Genomic DNA, 16,271 nt, shown 5'->3' on the forward strand with positions numbered 1-16,271 from the left:
GGCCAATGGGAAAGGGGGGGGGGCGCGGGGGGGCGGGACTTCCGGCGCGGCCTCCATTTTAGCGGAGCCGCCGTTTTTTGGGGTAAAAAACGGCAAAAAAAGGCAAAAAAGCGGCGAATTTTCGCCAAAACTGCCCAAAATTCTACACACACCCCCGACCCGGTGAGGGGGGAGCGGCGGAAATGACGAAAGCGCCGCGGAAAAGCGCGGGAAGGGGGGACGGCAGGTGAGCGGGAAATGGAGGGGGGGCGTGGTCACGGGGTTGTGGGCGTGGCCAAGGGGTGGGGGGGAGGCTGGGGAGCGGGGGGCGTGGCCACTGGGGTTGTGGGCGGGGCCGAGGGGCTGGGGGGGGGCAGGGGGGTGGGGGGGAGGCTGGGGAGCGGGGGGCGTGGCCAGGGGGGCTGTGGGCGGGGCCAGGGGACTGGGGGGGGCGGCCAAGGGGGTGTGGGCGGGGCCAACGGGGTTGTGGGCGGGGCCTAGGGGGTGGGGGGAGGCAGGGGAGTTGTGGGCGGGGCCAAGGGGGTGGTGGGCGGGGCCAACGGGTTGTGGGCGGGGACAAGGGGGTGGGGGGGAGTGTGGGGAGTTGTGGGCGTGGCCAAGGGGTGGTGGGCGTGGCCAAGGGGGTGGGGGGAGTCTGCGGAGTGGGGGCGTGGCCAAGGGGGTTGTGGGCGGGGCCAACGGGGGTATGGGCGGGGCCTAGGGGGTGGGGGGGAGACTGGGGAGTGAGGGGCGTGGCCAAGGGGGTGGTGGGCGGGGCCAACGGGGGTATGGGCGGGGCCTAGGGGGTGGGGGGGAGTCTGGGGAGTGGGGGGTGTGGCCAATGGGGTTGTGGGCGGGGCCAACGGGGTTGTGGGCGGGGCCAAGGGGGTGGGGGGGAGTGTGGGGAGTGGGGGGCGTGGCCAAGGGGGTTGTGGGCGGGGCCAACGGGGGTATGGGCGGGGCCTAGGGGGTGGGGGGGAGTCTGGGGAGTGGGGGGCGTGGCCACAGGGGTTGTGGGCGTGGCCAACAGGGTTGTGGGCGGGGCCAAGGGGGTGGGGGGGAGGCTGGGGAGTTGTGGGGGGGGCCAAGGGGTGGTGGGCGTGGCCAAGGGGGTGGGGGGGGGGTCTGGGGAGTGGGGGGTGTGGCCAAGGGGGTTGTGGGCGGGGCCAAGGGGGGTATGGGCGGGGCCAAGGGGGTGGGGGGGAGGCAGGGGAGTTGTGGGCGGGGCCAACGGGGCTATGGGCGGGGCCTAGGGGGTGGGGGGGAGTGTGGGGAGTGGGGGGCGTGGCCAATGGGGTTGTGGGCGGGGGTGGGGGGGAGGCTGGGGAGTTGTGGGCGGGGCCAAGGGGTGGTGGGCGGGGCCAGGGGGGTGGGGGGGAGTCTGGGGAGTGGGGGGCGTGGCCAAGGGGTTGTGGGCGGGGCCAACGGGGGTATGGGCGGGGCCTAGGGGGTGGGGGGGAGTCTGGGGAGCTGTGGGCGTGGCTACAGTGTGGTGGGCGGGGCTACGGCGCTCGGGGCGGGGCTCCAAAGCTGGGGTGGGGTTATGGCTCAATGGGCGTGGCCTCCAGGCGAGTGGGCGGGGCTATGGCGCTGGGGGCGGGGTTATGGTGTTGTGGTCGTGACTACGGTGTTGTGGGCGGGGCTGTTGTGTTGTGGGTGGGGCTATGGCTCTGTGGGCGTGGCTACCAAGCGGATGTAGGGGTTGTGGATCAGTGGGCGGGGCTACGGTGCTGGGGGTGGAGCAACGACACTGGGGGCGTGGCCACAAAGTGGTGGGCGGGGCTATGACGTTGTGGGGGGGGCTACGCTGTTGTGGGCAGGGCTGTGGCACTGGGGGGTGTGTCCACGGAGTGGTGGGTGGGGCTATGGTGCTGGGGGCGTGTCTATGGCTCTGTGGGCGTGGCTACCAGGCGGAGGCGGGGTTGTGGCTCAGTGGGTGGGGCTATGGCTCTGTGGGCAGGGCTATGGCGCTGGGGGGCGTGGCTTCCTGACCCCGCCCCTTTGTCTCTCCCCCAGCCCATTGGTGGAGCTGCGGGTGGCGCTGGCGGGGGCGTGGCCACAGAGCGGTGGGCGGGGCTATGGTGATGTGGGCGGGGCTGTGGCTCTGGGGGTGTGGCCACAGAGTGGTGGGCAGGGCTATGGGGTTAAAGGGGTGAAACGGTCCCTCCCATTGACTCCCATTGACCCCATTGACCCCATTGACCCCATTGACCCCATTGACCCCCATTGACCCCCATTGATCCCCATTGACCCCATTGACCCCCATTGACCCCCATTGACCCCCATTGACTCCCATTGACCCCCATTGACCCCCATTGACCCCCATTGACTCCCATTGACCCCATTGACCCCATTGACCCCCATTGATCCCCATTGACTCCATTGACCCCCATTAACCCCATTGACCCCATTGACCCCCATTGACTCCCATTGATCCCCATTGATCCCATTGACCCCCATTGACCCCATTGACCCCCATTGACCCCATTGACTCCCATTGACCCCATTGACCCCATTGACCCCTGACCCCGCCCCTTCCTCTCTCCCCCCAGCCCATTGGTGGCGCTGCGGCTGGCGCTGGCGGGGGCGTGGCACGTGGTGCGTGGGCGGAGCCAGCGGCAGCTGGGCCGGGCGCTGGCGCTGCTGGAGGCCGTGGGGCGGGCGGCCCCGGGGCTGCTGCGCTTCGGCCACATGGAGCGGCTGCGGCTCGGCCTGCGGGCGGCCGTGAGTGCACAGACCCCGCCCCCCCTCCGCGAGGCAAGATGGCCGACGGGGGGGCAAGATGGCTGACAATGCCCCAAGATGGCCAACGGGGGGGCAAGATGGCCGACAGGTCCACAAGATGGCCGACAGGTGGACAAGAAGGCCACTAGTCTCCCAAGATGGCCGCCCATCTCCCAAGATGGCCGATGGCCACACAAGATGGCCGCTGGTACAAGATGGCTGACAGAGCCCCAATATGGCCGCCAGTCATACAAGATGGCTGATGGGTGCCCCAAGATGGCCGGCGGGTGGACAAGATGGCTGACAGGTGGCCAAGATGGCCGATGGGTGGCCAAGATGGCTGCTGGGACAAGATGGCCGACGGGGGGGCAAGATGGCCGACGGGTGGGCAAGATGGCCAATTGGACCATAAGATGGCCAACGGCCACACAATATGGCCGCTGGTACAAGATGGCTGACAGTGCCCCAATATGGTTGCCAGGCCTACAAGATGGCCGACGGGTGGACAAGATGGCCAACAGGTGGCCAAGATGGCCGATGGCCACACAAGATGGCTGACAGTGCCCCAATATGGCTGACGGGTGGACAAGATGGCCGACAGATCCCCAATATGGCTGCCAGACCTACAAGATGGCTGACGGGTCCCCCAAGATGGCTGCCAGGTGGCCAAGATGGCCGATGGGTCCACAAGATGGCCGACGGGTGCCCCAAGATGGCCGACAGATGGACAAGATGGCCAACGGGTGGGCAAGATGGCCAATGGCCACACAAGATGGCCGACAGGCACACAAGATGGCCGACACACACACAAGATGGCCGACGGGTGGCCAAGATGGTCACCAGTCCACCAAGATGGCCGACGGCCACACAAGATGGCCGCCAGGACAAGATGGCTGACAGAGCCCCAATATGGCTGCCAGGCCTACAAGATGGCTGACGGGTCCCCCAAGATGGCCGACAGGTCCACAAGATGGCCGACGGGTCCACAAGATGGCCAACGGGTGCCCCAAGATGGCCAATGGCCACACAAGATGGCCGCCAGCCAAGATGGCTGACAGCACCCCAAGGTGGCCAATGGGACCGCAAGATGGCCGCCAGTCTCCCAAGATGGCCGCCAGTCCCCAAGATGGCCGCCAAGTCCCCAAGATGGCCGCCAGGCCTACAAGATGGCCGCCGGTCCCCAAGGTGGCCAATGGGACCCCAAGATGGCCGCTGGCCCCAAGATGGCCGCCAGTCTCCCAAGATGGCCGCCAGTCCCCAAGGTGGCCAATGGGACCCAAGATGGCCGCCAGGGGGCCAAGATGGCCGCTGGCCCTGGGGCATCATGGGAAGGGCGTGGGGAGGAGGCCGGCGGCCATCTTGGGGCCCGGCGGCCATCTTGGAACTGGCGGCCATCTTGGGGACTGGCAGCCATCTTGGGGCCCGGCGGCCATCTTGGGGCCTGGCAGCCATCTTGGGGCCTGGTGGCCATCTTGGGGCATGGCGGCCATCTTGGGGACTGGCGGCCATATTGGAGACTGGCAGCCATCTTGGGGCCCGGCGGCCATCTTGGGGCCCGGCGGCCATCTTGGGGACTGGCAGCCATCTTGGGGACTGGCAGCCATCTTGGGGACTGGCAGCCATCTTGGGGCCCGGTGGCCATCTTGGAAGACCGGCGGCCATCTTGTATGCCTGGCAGCCATCTTGGGGCCTGGCAGCCATCTTGGATCTGGCAGCCATCTTGGGGCCCGGCGGCCATCTTGGGAGACTGGCGGCCATCTTGGGGCCTGCCGGCCATCTTGGGGCATGGCGACCATCTTGGAAGACCGGCGGCCATATTGGGGACTGGCGGCCATCTTGGAAGACCGGCGGCCATCTTGTATGCCTGGCAGCCATCTTGGGGCCTGGCGGCCATCTTGTATGCCTGGCAGCCATCTTGGGGCCCGGCGGCCATCTTGGGAGACTGGCGGCCATCTTGGGGCCAGCGGCCATGTTGGGGCATGGCGACCATCTTGGAAGACCGGCGGCCATATTGGGGACTGGCGGCCATCTTGGGAGACCGGCGGCCATCTTGGGGCCCGGCAGCCATCTTGGGGACTTGGTGGCCATCTTGGGACCTGGCGGCCATCTTGGGAGACTGGCGGCCATCTTGGGACCTGGCAGCCATCTTGGTGCCTGGCGGCCATCTTGGAAGACCGGCGGCCATCTTGGGGCCTGGTGGCCATCTTGGTGCCTGGTGGCCATCTTGGAATACTGGCGGCCATCTTGGAATACTGGCAGCCATCTTGGGACCTGGCAGCCATCTTGGGAGACTGGCAGCCATCTTGGGACCTGGCGGCCATCTTGGGGAGCTGGCAGCCATCTTGAGGACTGGCAGCCATCTTGCCCCCACCCTGTCGGCCATCTTGTCCTCGCCGTGTCGGCCATCTTGCCCCTCATTGTCGGCCATCTTGTCCTCTCATTATGAACCATCATATCCCCCCCTTGTCGGCCATCTTGCCCCCCCCCTTGTCGGCCATCTTGCCGCTGACCGTCGGCCATCTTGCAGCTGCTGATGCGGATGCTGCGCGAATCCGAACCCGCCGGCCGTGTCCTCGACGCCCTCGATTGGTTCTTCCCGGAGGGGGAGGAGCCACAGGCTCCGCCCCCCGGCCCCTCCCACCCCGTGAGTGACCCCAGACTGGGATAAACTGGGATGAACTGGGAGGGATTGGGATGAGGGACCCAGGCGTACCCCTGGCTCCGCCCCCAGACCCCCCGCGAGCTCCGATTGGTCGGCGAGGCCCAGGAGAGCTTCCGGGAGCTTATATTGGGATTAATGGGAGACCCGGCGCGACGGGACGAGTATCTAAAGGTAAGACCAGTATAAACCAGTATAGACCAGTATAGACCAGTATGGACCAGTATAGACCAGTATGGACCAGTATGGGCCAGTAGAGGTCAATATAGGCCACTAGGGACCACTAGGGACCTGTCTGGACTCATACCAGTATAAACCAGTATGGACCAGTATAGACCAGTATGGACCAGTATAGACCTGTATGGACTAGTATGGGCCAGTAGAGGTCGATATGGACCACTAGGGACCACTAGGGACCAGTCTGGACTCATACCAGTATAAACCAGTATGGACCAGTATGGACCAGTATAGACCAGTATAGACCAGTATGGACCAGTATAGACCAGTATGGACCAGTATGGACCAGTATGGGCCAGTAGAGGTCAATATAGGCCACTAGGGACCAGTAGGGACCACTAGGGACCAGTTTGGACTCATACCAGTATAAACCAGTATGGACCAGTATAGACCAGTATAGACCAGTATGGACCAGTATGGGCCAGTAGAGGTCAATATAGGCCACTAGGGACCACTAGGGACCAGTCTGGACTCATACCAGTATAAACCAGTATGGACCAGTATAGACCAGTATAGACCAGTATGGACCAGTATGGACCAGTATGGACTGGTTACCCCCCCCCCAAGCCAATTGAGCCCTCCCAGTAGCTCCCAGTGCCCCATAGATCCCCCCCAGTGCCCCATAGATCCCAATGGGGGGGTTCCCAGTGCGTCCCAGTTCATCCCAGTTCGTCCCAGTTTGGCGCTGGTGTGGAATATGGCGACCGGTTCCTGGGGGCCCTGGAGAGTCTGTTCCACGAGTTCCTGTGCAGGGTGGAGGCGGCGCTGCCCCCCCCCGACCCCAAACTGGTGAGACTGGGGGGCAATGGGGGTCAATGGGGTCAATGGGGTCAATGGGGTCAATGGGGGTCAATGGGGTCAATGGGGTCAATGGGGGGCAATGGGGGGCAATGGGGTCAATGGGGTCAATGGGGGTCAATGGGGTCAATGGGAGTCAATGGGGTCAATGGGGTCAATGGGGTCAATGGGGTCAATGGGGGTCAATGGGGTCAATGGGAGTCAATGGGGGTCAATGGGGTCAATGGGGGGCAATGGGGTCAATGGGATCAATGGGGTCAATGGGAGTCAATGGGGATCAATGCAGTCAATGGGGGTCAATGGGAATCAATGGGGGTCAATGGGGGTCAATGGGGTCAATGGGGTCAATGGGGGTCAATGGGGTCAATGGGGATCAATGGGGGTCAATGGGACTCATAGAGACCCATAGAGATCAATAGAAGTCAATGGGGATCAATGGGATCAATGGGAGTCAATGGGAGTCAATGGGAGTCAATGGGGTCAATGGGGTCAATGAGAGTCAATGGGGGTTAATGGGGGTTAATGGGGTCAATGGGGGTCAATGGGGTCAGTGGGGTCAATGGGGGGCAATGGGATCAATGGGAGTCAATGGGGGTCAATGAGAGTCAATGGGGGTTAATGGGGGTTAATGGGGTCAATGGGGGTCAATGGGGTCAGTGGGGTCAATGGGGGGCAATGGGATCAATGGGAGTCAATGGGGATCAATGGGAGTCAATGGGACCCATAGACACCCATATTGACCCATAGAGACCCATAGAGAGCAATGGGGACAATGGGGGTCAATGGGGGTCAATGGGACCCATAGATACCCATAGAGATCAATAGAAGTCAATGGGAGTCAATGGGGGTCAATGGGATCAATGCGAGTCAATGGGAGTCAATGGGGGTCAATGGGGGTCAGTGGGGGTCAGTGGGGGTCAGTGGGGGTCAATGGGGGGCAATGGGATCAATGGGTCAATGGGGATCAATGGGAGTCGATGGGACCCATAGACACCCATAGAGATCAATAGAAGTCAATGGGAGTCAATGGGGGTCAATGGGAGTCAATGGGGGTCAATGGGGTCAATGGGAGGGACCGTTTCACCCCTTTAACCCCTCCCCTTCCCTGCCCCCCTCCCCGGCCCCGCCCCCGCCCCGGCCCCGCCCCCAGCTGCAGGAGCTGGTCCTCAGCCACGCCCCCCAGAGGCCCCGCCCCCTGGACCTGCCAATCCTCAGCCGCTACCTGAGCGACGTGGGACACGCCCCCCGGGGTAGGGCGTGGCCTCGGGGGGGGGGGGCGTGGCCTCAAAGGGGGCGGAGCCTTCGGGGTCTGACCCCCCTATTCGTCCCCATTACCCCCCCCCCAGTCCCTCCAGTGGCTCCGCCCCCTCCGCGGCCCCGCCCCCCGCGCAGGCTCCGCCCCCTCCAGCCGCCGCCATTGGGTGAGTGCCAAGGGGGCGGGGCCAAGTGGGGGGGTGGGAGGAGCCAATGGGGACGCCCCATTCATCCCAATTCCCCCCATAGAGTTCATTGGTGACCCCGAAGTGACCCCGCCCAAGAAGGTAATTAGTGGGGGGGGGGCGCTAATTAGCATGGGGGGGGCTAATTAGCATGGGGAGGGGGATTAATGGGGGGGGGGTGGGTAATTAAGGTGAATAATTAATAATGGGGGTTAATTAAGCCACTTTTCCCCCCTCCAGGCGCGTCCCCGCCGCTCCCCGCCCCCCCTTGGTGAGTAACCCCCCCCTAATTAACCCCTGGAGCTTAATTAACCCGCTGCCATATAATGAGCCATTCATTCCTATGGCGCTGCCAAATAAGGAGCCAGCGCGCTGCCCCCCCCACCCCAGTCCCGCCCCCCGCGCTCCCTGATTGGCCCGCGCCCGCGCCGCTCGCTCCCCATTGGCCCGCCGCCCGCCCGCATTGCCGGCAATGGGGCCGTACCACCGCGCGGCGCCGCGGGGGGAGCCGTGGGGGGGGCGAACCGCGTTAAAATCCTTTTAAAAACACCAAAATCGGTTAAAATGAGTGCGGCGCGGCGTGGGGGGGGGTGGGGTTGCCCCCCCAACGCTTCGAAAAATGTGTAAAAAGCCGCTTTTGGGTGTTTTGCGGCGTTTTTCCGCCCCCCCCACCCCCCCCCGTGGCGCGGTGGGCCGGCCCGAAGCGCGCAGCCAATCAGAGCGCGGGGGGGGCGGCGGCGCCTCCCCCTCCCAGCGTCCCCCGCGGCGGCGCCATTTTGAGCGTGGCGGCGGACGGAGCGGGACGCGCCGCTTGTTCGCTCCTTAATTCATTGATTAATTAATGAAGGGGGTTAATTAAGGGGCGGATTGATTAATTAGGGGGTGGGGGGGTGCGGTTTGGGGGTGATTTCCGCTTCCGGCCGAGCGGGGAAAGCGCCGGGGAAGCCGCGATGCTGATTAAAGTGAAGGTGAGGGGGGGGGGGCGCGGGGGATTGTGGGAAGGGGGGGGGCATTGACTCCCATTGGTTCCCATTGAGCCCCATTGACTCCCATTGGTTCCCATTGAGCCCCATTGGTTCCTATGGACCCCATTGAAATGAATTGAGCCCCATTGGTTCCTATGGACCCCATTGAAATGAATTGAGCCCCATTGGTTCCTATGGACCCCATTGAAATGAATTGAGCCCCATTGATTCCTATGGACCCCATTGAAATGAATTGAGCCCCATTGGTTCCTATGGACCCCATTGAAATGAATTGAGCCCCATTGGTTCCTATGGACCCCATTGAAATGAATTGAGCCCCATTGGTTCCTATGGACCCCATTGAAATGAATTGAGCCCCATTGGTTCCTATGGACCCCATTGAAATGAATTGAGCCCCATTGGTTCCTATGGACCCCATTGAAATGAATTGAGCCCCATTGGTTCCTATGGACCCCATTGAAATGAATTGAGCCCCATTGGTTCCCATTGGTTCCTATGGACCCCATTGAAATGAATTGAGCCCCATTGGTTCCCATTGGTTCCTATGGACCCCATTGAAATGAATTGAGCCCCATTGGTTCCTATTGAGCCCCATTGGTTCCTATGGACCCCATTGAAATGAATTGAGCCCCATTGGTTCCTATGGACCCCATTGAAATGAATTGAGCCCCATTGGTTCCTATGGACCCCATTGAAATGAATTGAGCCCCATTGGTTCCTATTGAGCCCCATTGGTTCCTATGGACCCCATTGAAATGAATTGAGCCCCATTGACTCCCATTGACTCCCATTGATTCCCATTGACCCCCATTGATCCCCATGGAAATGAATTGAGCCCCATTGATCCCCATTGATTCCTATGGAGCCCCATTGGTTCCTATGGACCCCATTGAAATGAATTGAGCCCCATTGGTTCCTATGGACCCCATTGAAATGAATTGAGCCCCATTGATTCCTATTGAGCCCCATTGGTTCCTATGGACCCCATTGAAATGAATTGAGCCCCATTGGTTCCCATTGGTTCCTATGGACCCCATTGAAATGAATTGAGCCCCATTGGTTCCCATTGGTTCCTATGGACCCCATTGAAATGAATTGAGCCCCATTGGTTCATATGGACCCCATTGAAATGAATTGAGCCCCATTGGTTCCCATTGGTTCCTATTGAGCCCCATTGAAATGAATTGAGCCCCATTGACTCCCATTGATTCCCATTGATCCCCATTGAAATGAATTGAGCCCCATTGGTTCCTATGGACCCCATTGAAATTAATTGAGCCCCATTGATTCCTATTGAGCCCCATTGGTTCCTATGGACCCCATTGAAATGAATTGAGCCCCATTGATTCCTATTGAGCCCCATTGGTTCCTATGGACCCCATTGAAATGAATTGAGCCCCATTGATTCCTATTGAGCCCCATTGGTTCCTATGGACCCCATTGAAATTAATTGAGCCCCATTGATTCCTATTGAGCCCCATTGGTTCCTATGGACCCCATTGAAATGAATTGAGCCCCATTGGTTCCCATTGATCCCCATTGAAATGAATTGAGCCCCATTGGTTCCCATTGAGCCCCATTGGTTCCTATGGACCCCATTGAAATGAATTGAGCCCCATTGGTTCCCATTGAGCCCCATTGGTTCCTATGGACCCCATTGAAATGAATTGAGCCCCATTGATTCCTATTGAGCCCCATTGGTTCCTATGGACCCCTTTGAAATGAATTGAGCCCCATTGGTTCCTATGGACCCCATTGAAATGAATTGAGCCCCATTGGTTCCCATTGGTTCCCATTGATCCCCATTGAAATGAATTGAGCCCCATTGGTTCCTATGGACCCCATTGAAATGAATTGAGCCCCATTGGTTCCTATGGACCCCATTGAAATGAATTGAGCCCCATTGGTTCCCATTGGTTCCCATTGATCCCCATTGAAATGAATTGAGCCCCATTGGTTCCCATTGGTTCCCATTGATCCCCATTGAAATGAATTGAGCCCCATTGGTTCCCATTGGTTCCTATTGATCCCCATTGAAATGAATTGAGCCCCATTGACTCCCATTGGTTCCTATTGAGCCCCATTGAAATGAATTGAGCCCCATTGGTTCCTATTGAGCCCCATTGAAATGAATTGAGCCCCATTGGTTCCTATTGAGCCCCATTGATTCCCATTGACCCCCATTGATCCCCATGGAAATGAATTGAGCCCCATTGACTCCCATTGATTCCCATTGATTCCCATTGAACCCCATTGATTCCCATTGAAATCAATTGAGCCCCATTGACTCCCATTGACTCCCATTGATTCCCATTAATCCCCATTGATCCCCATTGACTCCCATTGATTCCCATTGACCCCCATTGAGCCCCATTGAAATGAATTGAGCCCCAGTGACCCCCCAGTTCATCCCAGTTGCCCCTTTAATGTCTCCCAGTTCATCCCAGTTCAACCCAGTGATCCCCAGTTCATTCCAGTTCATATCAGTGGCCCCTTTAATGTCTCCCAATTCATCCCAGTTCATCCCAGTGACCCCCCAGTTCATCCCAGTGACCCCCCAGTTCATCCCAGTTCATCCCAGTGGCCCCTTTAATATCTCCCAGTTCATCCCAGTGACCCCCCAGTTCATCCCAGTGACCCCCCAGTTCATCCCAGTGACCCCCCAGTTCATCCCAGTTCATCCCAGTGGCCCCTTTAATATCTCCCAGTTCATCCCAGTGACCCCCCAGTTCATCCCAGTTCATCCCAGTGACCCCCAGTTCATCCCAGTTGATCCCAGTGACCCCTTTAATGTCTCCCAGTTCATCCCAGTTCATCCCAGTTCAACCCAGTGACCCCCAGTTCATCCCAGTGACCCCCCAGTCTCTCCCAGTTCATCCCAGTGACCCCCAGTTCATCCCAGTGACCCCCTAGTTCATCCCAGTTCATCCCAGTGGCCCCTTTAATGTCTCCCAGTTCATCCCAGTGACCCCCAGTTCATCCCAGTGACCCCCTAGTTCATCCCAGTTCATCCCAGTGGCCCCTTTAATGTCTCCCAGTTCATCCCAGTGACCCCCCAGTTCAACCCAGTGACCCCCCAGTTCATCCCAGTTCATTCCAGATCATCTCAATGACCCCTTTAATGTCTCCCAGTTCATCCCAGTGCCCCATAGATCCCTCCCAGTTCATCCCAGTTCATTCCAGTTCATCCCAGTGATCCCTTTAATGTCTCCCAGTTCATCCCAGTGTCTCCCAGTTCATCCCAGTTCATCCCAGTGGCCCCTTTAATGTCTCCCAGTTCATCCCAGTTCATTCCAGTGACCTGTTAATGTCTCCCAGTCCCCCCCAGTTCATCCCAGTGACCCCCCAGTTCAACCCAGTCTCTCCCAGTTCAACCCAGTGACCCCCAGTTCATCCCAGTTCATCCCAGTTCATCCCATTGACCCATTTCCCCCCTTGCCCCCCCAGACCCTGACGGGCAAAGAGATCGAGATCGACATCGAACCCACCGACAAGGTACGGAAGCCCCGCCCCTGGGGCCCTTTGGCCACGCCCCCTGTGACCACACCCCCCACCCCCTGTGGCCACACCCCCCACCATAGCGGCCACACCCCCCACCCCCCATAACCCCCCCTGTGGCCACACCCCCACCCTGTGGCCACACCCCCACCCCCCCTTGGCCACACCTACCCCTTGGCCACATCCCCCACCCCCATGGCCACACCCCCCAGTGGCCACACACCCCCACCCCCCCTTGGCCACACCCACCCCCGTGGCCACACCCCCACACCATGGCCACACCCCCCAACCCTGTGGCCACACCCCCACCCTCGGGCCACACCCCCCCATGGCCGGCCCCACCCCCTGTGGCCACACCCCCCCACTCCAGTGGCCACCACCCCCCATGGCCACACCCCCCCACCCCCCCATGGCCACACCCCCCCACCCCCCCATGGCCACACCCCCCATGGCCACACCCCCCATAGCCACACCCCCCATGGCCACACCCCACACCCCCCCATGGCCACACCCCCCATCCCGTGGCCACACCCCCCCACCCCCCTCATGGCCACACCCCCCCACCCCACCATGGCCACACCCCCTATGACCACACCCCCCATGGCCACACCCCCCACCCCCTGTGACCACACCCCCCACCCCCATGGCCACACCCCCCATGGCCACCCCCCCATGGCCACACCCCCCCATGGCCACACCGCCCACCCCCATGGCCACACCCCCCACCCCCGCACAACACCCCCCCCCGTGGCCACACCCACCAACACCCATGGCCACACCCACCCCCGTGGCCACACCCCCACACCATGGCCACACCCCCCCACTCCAGTGGCCACACCCCTACACCATGGCCACACCCCCCCATGGCCGGCCCCACCCCCCTGTGGCCACACCCCCCCACTCCAGTGGCCACACCCCCCCATGACAACACACCCCCCATGGCCACACCCCCCCCCATGGCCACACCGCCCATGGCCACAAACCCCACCCCCCATGGCCACACCCCCCATGGCCACACCCCCCATGGCCACAAACCCCACCCCCCATGGCCACACCCCCCACCCCACCATGGCCACACCCCCCCATGGCCGGCCCCACCCCCCTGTGGCCACACCCCCCCACTCCAGTGGCCACACCCCCCCATGACAACACACCCCCCATGGCCACACCCCCCCCCATGGCCACACCGCCCATGGCCACAAACCCCACCCCCCATGGCCACACCCCCCATGGCCACACCCCCCATGGCCACAAACCCCACCCCCCATGGCCACACCCCCCACCCCACCATGGCCACACCCCCCATGGCCACACCCCCCACGCCCGTGGCCACACCCCCCATGACCACCCCACCCCCCATGGCCACACCCCCACCCCACCATGGCCACACCCCCCACCCCACCATGGCCACACCCCCATGGCCACACCCCCCACCCCCGTGGCCACACCCCCCATGACCACCCCCCTCCCAATGGCCACACCCCCCACCCCCCACCCCACCATGGCCACACCCCCCACCCCACCATGGCCACACCCCCCATGGCCACACCCCCCACCCCCATGGCCACACCCCCATGACCACCCCCCTCCCAATGGCCACACCCCCCACCCCACCATGGCCACACCCCCCACTCCCATGGCCACACCCCCCTGTGGCCACACCCCCATGACCACACCCCCATTGACTCCCATTGATCCCCATTAATTCCCATTGTTCCCCATTGACTTCTATTGATCTCTATGGGTGTCTATGGCTCCCATTGCCCCCAATGTCCCCATCCCCCCCAATGCCCCCACCCCCCATGGCCACACCCCCATGGCCACACCCCCCCCGTGTCCCCGCCCACTGATCTGGGGGGTGTTTTGGGGGGCAGGTGGAGCGGATCAAGGAGCGGGTGGAGGAGAAGGAGGGGATCCCCCCCCAGCAGCAGCGCCTCATCTACAGCGGCAAGCAGATGTGAGACAATGGGGGACAATGGGGACAATGGGGGGGGTGGGGGGACATGGGGGGGGTGGGGGCCATGGGGACATTGGGGGCGACGGGATCAATAAGAGTCAATGGAGTCAATGGGGTCAATGGGACCCATAGACACCCATAGGGATCAATAGAAGTCAATGGGGGGCAATGGGGATCAATGGGGGTCAATGGGACCCATAGATACCAATAGAGATCAATAGAAGTCAATGGGGGTCAATGGGAGTCAATGGAGTCAATGGGGGGCAATGGGGTCAATGGGAGTCAATGGAGTCAATGGGGTCAATGGAGTCAATGGGAGTCAATGGGAGTTAATGCGGATCAATGGGAGTCAATGGGAGCAATTGGAGTCAATGGGACCCATAGATACCCATAGAGAACAATAGAAGTCAATGGGAGTCAATGGGGGTCAATGGGGGTCAATGGGGTCAATGGGGGTCAGTGGGGTCAATGGGGGTCAATGGGAGTCAATGGGGTCAATGGGGGTCAATGGGAGTCAATGGGGTCAATGGGAGTCAATGGGGGTCAATGGGGTCAATGGGGGTCAATGGGGTCAATGGGGTCAATGGGAGTCAATGGGGTCAATGGGAGTCAATGGGGATCAATGGAGTCAATGGGGATCAATGGGGGGCAATGGGAGTCAATGGGTTCAATGGGGTCAATGGGGGTCAATGGGGTCAATGGGGTCAATGGGGGTCAATGGGGGTCAATGGGGGTCAATGGGATCAATAAGAGTCAATAGGAGTCAATGGGAGTTAATGCGGATCAATAAGTCAATGGGGTCAATGAGGGCCAATGGGCATAATGGGGATCAATGGGGGTCAATGGGGATCAATGGGGGTCAATGGGGGTCAATGGGGATCAATGGGGTCAATGGGGATCAATGGGGGTCAATAGGAGTCAATGGGGATCAATGGGGTCAATGGGGATCAATAAGAGTCAATAGGAGACAGTGAGAATTAATGCGGATCAATAACAGTCAATGGGGATCAATGGGGTCAATGGGAGTCAATGGGACCCATAGACACCCATAGAGATCAATAGAAGTCAATGGAGTCAATGGGACTCAATGGGGATCAATGGGGGGCAATGGGGGTCAATGGGGATCAATGGGGGGCAATGGGGGTCAATGGGAGTCAATGGGGGGCAATGGGAGTTAATGCGGATCAATAAGAGTCAATGGGAGTCAATGGGAATCAATTGCAGTCAATGGGGGGCAATGGGATCAATGGGAACCAATGGGACGCCCCGTGGTGCCTGGGTGGGCGTGGCTTACCCATCCAGTGGGCGTGCCCCCCCTTCCCATCCGGCGCTCCCATTGGCTCCCGCAGGAACGACGAGAAAACCGCGGCCGACTACAAGATCCAGGGGGGGTCGGTGCTGCACCTGGTGCTGGCGCTCAGGGGCGGGGCTTCCGGGGGCGGGGCCTCGGGGGGCGGGGCCTCGGGGGGGCGGGGCCTCCGCGGCGACTGAGACCCCGGGTGGTCTAATGGGGGCGTGGCCACGAGGGGGCGTGGTCTTGGCTGATCCCCCCCCCCCCGAGTTGGTTTCTCCCGTTTCCCCCCCCACCCGGTTCAATAATAAAGAGAATTGAGGGAATTTGGGGCGTTTTGGGGCATTTTGGGTCAATTTTGGGGCATTTTGGGGTATTTTGGGTCATTTTGTGTCAATTTTGGGTCATTTTGTGTCAATTTTGGGTCATTTTGGGTCAATTTTGGGGCATTTTGTGTCAATTTTGAGTCATTTTGGGTCATTTTGTGTCAATTTTGAGTCAATTTGGGTCATTTTGGGTCAATTTTGAGTCATTTTGGGTCATTTTGGGTCATTTTGTGACAATTTTGGGTCACTTTGTGTCAATTTTGAGTCAATTTGGGTCATTTTGGGTCATTTTGTGTCAATTTGGGGTCAATTTGGGTCATTTTGTGTCAATTTTGGGGCATTTTGTGTCAATTTTGGGTCAATTTGGGTCTTTTTGG

General features: G+C 60.6%; 2 protein-coding genes across 5 annotated transcripts in view; both read left to right on the plus strand.

Annotated features, from left to right (window-relative positions):
- Positions 1–16,271, plus strand: part of RBM23 (RNA binding motif protein 23) — a gene marked incomplete at its 3' end in the record, with an annotated part of 120,100 nt that overhangs the window by 38,766 nt on the left and 65,063 nt on the right. The gene's annotated exons all lie outside the window — the stretch shown is intronic.
- On the plus strand, positions 38–15,865 carry LOC309450720 (ubiquitin-like protein NEDD8). 4 transcript variants are annotated; one of them, XM_082073784.1, is made up of 12 exons: positions 44–226; positions 2,532–2,703; positions 5,231–5,347; positions 5,435–5,536; positions 6,278–6,388; positions 7,548–7,647; positions 7,744–7,818; positions 7,901–7,938; positions 8,077–8,107; positions 12,270–12,317; positions 14,195–14,277; positions 15,627–15,865. In XM_082073784.1, the coding sequence occupies exons 1-12, from the start codon at positions 183–185 to the stop codon at positions 15,783–15,785; spliced, it is 1,080 nt and encodes a 359-aa protein (XP_081929910.1). In that variant the 5' UTR covers positions 44–182; the 3' UTR covers positions 15,786–15,865. The 4 variants fall into 4 exon arrangements, with proteins under 4 accessions (XP_081929912.1, XP_081929910.1, XP_081929911.1 ...); XM_082073785.1 differs by lacking the exon at positions 2,532–2,703 and having other exon boundaries at positions 68–226; positions 15,627–15,861; XM_082073786.1 differs by lacking the exons at positions 7,901–7,938; positions 15,627–15,865 and having other exon boundaries at positions 38–226; positions 14,195–14,278.

This window comes from Streptopelia decaocto, assembly GCF_964273445.1.
Source record: "Streptopelia decaocto genome assembly, chromosome: 28".
In the NCBI taxonomy this organism is placed as follows: Eukaryota; Metazoa; Chordata; class Aves; order Columbiformes; family Columbidae; genus Streptopelia; species Streptopelia decaocto.

What these genes read in the sequence shown, in the direction of transcription:
- LOC309450720 (XM_082073784.1), top strand. Translation starts at nt 183, where the DNA reads ATGACGAAAGCGCCGCGGAAAAGCGCGGGAAGGGGGGACGGCAG. An exon ending in GCGGGAAGGGGGGACGGCAG is followed by an intron (nt 227 to 2,531) that starts GTGAGCGGGAAA and finishes CTCTCCCCCCAG; the next exon opens with CCCATTGGTGGCGCTGCGGC. An exon ending in CCGCTCCCCGCCCCCCCTTG is followed by an intron (nt 8,108 to 12,269) that starts GTGAGTAACCCC and finishes TTGCCCCCCCAG; the next exon opens with ACCCTGACGGGCAAAGAGAT.